Source organism: Etheostoma spectabile, chromosome 9, assembly GCF_008692095.1.
Source record: "Etheostoma spectabile isolate EspeVRDwgs_2016 chromosome 9, UIUC_Espe_1.0, whole genome shotgun sequence".
Classification (NCBI taxonomy): Eukaryota; Metazoa; Chordata; class Actinopteri; order Perciformes; family Percidae; genus Etheostoma; species Etheostoma spectabile.
In genome coordinates this window covers 5,489,330-5,493,279 of record NC_045741.1, presented here as the reverse complement: position 1 = coordinate 5,493,279, position 3,950 = coordinate 5,489,330, and the positions used below count along the sequence as shown (strand labels likewise).

At 50.2% G+C, this 3,950-nt stretch overlaps 1 protein-coding gene across 1 annotated transcript in view; it reads right to left on the bottom strand.

Annotated features, from left to right (window-relative positions):
- Positions 1–591: 591 nt before the first annotated feature.
- Positions 592–3,950, bottom strand: part of LOC116696193 (paired mesoderm homeobox protein 1) — a gene marked incomplete at its 3' end in the record, with an annotated part of 33,085 nt that continues 29,726 nt past the window's right edge. Inside the window, exon 6 of the mRNA XM_032527004.1 lies at positions 592–660. Coding sequence (XP_032382895.1) covers positions 592–660 — 69 coding nt within the window. The remainder of the gene's footprint in view (positions 661–3,950) is intronic.

The following is a 3,950-nucleotide window of genomic DNA, read 5'->3' as shown; positions in this document are numbered from 1 at the left end:
GTGATGCTCAGGAGAATAAAAAAATAATAAAAAAAAAAATTACAAAAAAAATTGCAAAAAAAAATGCAAACAAATTGCACAAAAAATGCAAAAAAATTGCAAATAAATTGCAAATACATTGCGAAATAAATGCAAAAAAAATAAAAAAATAAAAATAAAATAAAAAAAGGCAGCTTTGGAAAAAACATCCCGCCATCGCTCGGTGTCCGCTCAACTTTTGCATATAGGAGGTGTGGTGTCGCCACAGAGGCCGCTCCGGGACAGAGAAGAGGAGGCTTCAGGATCCGGGGTGCGGAAGAGGACGCTGGACCCAGAGACGGGGTCCGCCCGGGGGGGTCCAGCGGCGGAGCGGCGCCCCGGCCCCTCCCCCCCTCAGTTGACCGTGGGCACCTGGTTCAGGCTGTACTCCTTGGCTTTGAGCCGCAGGTTGGCGATGCTGTTGGCCATGTTCATGCCCTGGGACGTGTTGGTGTTGGAGCAGGTGGGCGGGTAGGTTGCCATGGCGCTGAGAGACAAGAGGAGAAGGGGGGGGGGGGGGGGGGGGGGGGGGGGGGGGGGGGGGGGGGGGGGGGGGGGGGGGGGGGGGGGGGGAGGGGGGGGTGGGGGTGTGGGTACATCACCTGTGGCTGACAGCGAGCTGAAGCTCAGCGTGAGCCGCAGCTGTGGAAATATTGGAAAAGGGAACAGAAACAGGGATCATGGTCATGTTCGGAGATGTGGGCTCAATCTGAGGTTCAGACCCCCCAACCCCCCCATCCCCAAGACCTGAACCAGTGTTTCTGCACATTTGGACCTGGCGTAGTACATCACATGACTTTTCTCAGAGTTTTAACTGTATAATGTATGCCTTGTGTTGTCTTCCCATCGAAAATGTAATTGTTTTTTAATTGTTTTTCTCCAATGTTTTTTTATGTTTTTGTCACTTGAATGCATCACTCGGATGCTTTTTATTTTTACGTTTTTGTCACTTGAATGCATCACTCGGATGCTTTTTATTTTTACGTTTTTGTCACTTGAATGCATCACTGGTCTTACAGGGCGGTGTGTTCAGGTGCATTCTGGGCGTGCTGGTCTTACAGGGAGGTGTGTTCAGGTGCATTGGCTGTTAAAGGGAATGGGAGAGGACCTCTGATTGGCTGTTAAAGGGAATGGGAGAGGACCTCTGATTGGCTGTTAAAGGGATTGGGAGAGGACCTCTGATTGGCGTTAATTTAAAGGAATGGGAGAGGACCCTGTTGCTGTTAAGGGAATGGTAGAGACCTCTGATGGCTGTTAAAGGGAATAGGAGAGGACCTCTGTGCTGTTAAAGGGATGGGAGAGACCTCTGATTGGCTGTTGAAGGGAATGGGAGAGGACCTCTGATTGGCTGTTGAAGGGAATGGGAGAGGACCTCTGATTGGCTGTTGAAGGGAATGGGAGAGGACCTCTGATTGAATGTTGAAGGGAATGGGAGAGGACCTCTGATTGGCTGTTGAAGGGAATGGGAGAGGACCTCTGATTGAATGTTGAAGGGAATGGGAGAGGACCTCTGATTGGCTGTTAGAGGGAATGGGAGAGGACCTCTGATTGGTTGATTGCATGTCACACCCAGAACACACCTCTGATCAATGAAGACACAAAGCCCAACCCTTTAGGACCATGCGACCATGTGGATTTTGGACCTGCACCATCGTTAAAATAGGGCCAAAAGTGTGATGAAGGTCCTCAGAGATGTGGCGGGAAACTTCCGGTCTGATTGCCGCCCCCCCCTACACCCCCGAAGAAATTCTTGTGAAATTTTTTAGTTTTTTTGGTCTTTTTTGCATTTTTTCCCTTCTCGGTGCTTTTGTTTTTTTCCCCCCCCTTAAATCTCTTAATGTCTGTTGTTTGTTTTGTTTTGCAAAACAGGTTTTTCTCTCCAATGCGTGATTTATTCACTTGTTTTGTTTCGTTTTCAAACCAAAAGAAGTCGTAAATTTTGGCGCCGCGGATCATGCCAGAAGTCAATTTACGGCGGTGTCGTCTCGCCTGCTTCTTCTTCTTCTGTTGTTGTTAACGTGTCCTACACGTCCCACGCGGTGGTTTCAACTCGCTTTCCCCCCCAAAAAAATACAGACTTCTCCTGTGATTTTAACTCAGTTTGTGTTTCATGAATCATCCGGAGACGCACATCCAGAAACTCTGTGCAGCAGCTACGCAACAATTAACGTCGTTTCCACATCCGGAAACGACAGAAAATAAAGAATTAAGAGGGAATTTTATCATCTCTATGTGAAAAATTGAACATGAAACCGCTTCCAACCCTTGTGTGGTGTGCAGGTCTGTGTAAAGCTAAAAGAAAAATGATGCTATTTATTATTTCTTCTAACTCAAACTCATTGGAACATTTTCTGTGAAGAACATAAACTAAAATTTAGTTTCAATGACTGCACAAGAAGTTTGGGTTCCACACAACCATTACTCTTCACAAGTCCTATGAATTATCAGCTAACTTTCAATAAATGTGGGTGTTTTAATTCGCATATAGAGCATTTGAAATGAATTAAATAAAAGAGTGATATAAAAAAAAGAGGCAAAAATGTTGGAAAAGCCAAAAGAAATCTGCAAAACGTCGGAAAAAAGTGACCAAAAAAAAGGAAAAAAAGCTTCAAAACGAGATAAAAAAACGGATAAGGTGACAATACGGTTGAGAAAGTTGAGCATTAGTGTTAAAAACAAAAGAGATTTATTTTAAAACATTGACACCAGAAAAACCAAAAACAACATGAAGTCAACACAAGGGTTAAAATTAACAAGTATAAAAGAGTGATATATAAAAAAGAGGCAAAAAAATGTTGGAAAAGCAAAAAGAGAAAATGCAAAACGTCGGAAAAAAAAAAAAGTGACAAAAAAAAACGGAAAAAAAAAACGTGACAAAACGAGATAAAAAAACAAGAAGTTTCGACCCAGATAAAAACACAAACAAAAACGACATGAAGTCAAACACAAGGGTTTAAAATGAATTTTTAAGAATTTATATCTACTTTTTCTTGATGTTATGTCAAGTGTTTTGTTGTTGAGAGCGCCGAGAAAGAGAAACCGGGTGACCCCCACCCGGGCCGCCCAAACGCGGGCGGACCCCGGTGCCCCGCGCGGTGCGGCCCGTTGCCCCTTGCGTCCCCCCCCCGAGGCTTTTTTGACCATTTCGCCCCCAGCCCCCCCCCCCCCGCCCTGCAGTCCCCCCCCGGGTTAACAGCGCTTTTGCGCGTTCTCCTCTCCTTTTTGGGGGTTTGGAGCGGCCGTCCCTGTGTGATATCCCTCCGTGCTGTGCGTGCAGCTGCTCGCAGGTCTGTTGCCCATCCCGGCTGCTTGTGTCCCTTTCACCCCGTCCTCCCCGATAGTGCTCTATGGCCCCGCGGCCCCCTGTGCCAACTTGCCCACCCCACCAACCTCCCCCCCCCCCACGTCCGGCCCCACCCACGTGCCCCCCTCCCCTGGCCCCCCCCAGCTTCCCCACAGCCGCGCCGCCCCGCGTGCAACCCCGGCGGGGCCCCGGTGAGGCAATTGTTGGCCCGGTGACTTCGTGTGCCCCCACTCCACGAGCTTTATTTTCAACCATGTGCCCCCGCCACCACCCACCCCGGCCTGCCGCCCAACCCACGGGTTACATTACCCCCGGTCCATCCCCGCGTGCTCTCTCCCCCGCGGCCACACCTGTTTGGACCAGCCCCCCCCCCCGCAATCGCCCCCAGTCGGCCCCCGTGCCCCCCCCCCCCCGGCCCCACCCCCCCCCCCCCCCCCCACCAGTGCCCCCCCCCCCGCTCCCCCCCCGGCTCTTTCGCCCCAGCCCCCCCCCCCCACGACCCCTGTGCCCCACGCACCCCCCCCGTCCCCAATGTGCGTTCCAGCTTCCCCGTAACCACACATAGCACACCCGTCTCCCGGCCTCCCCGGCCGATTCGATCTGATCCCCCAACCACGTTATTCACTAC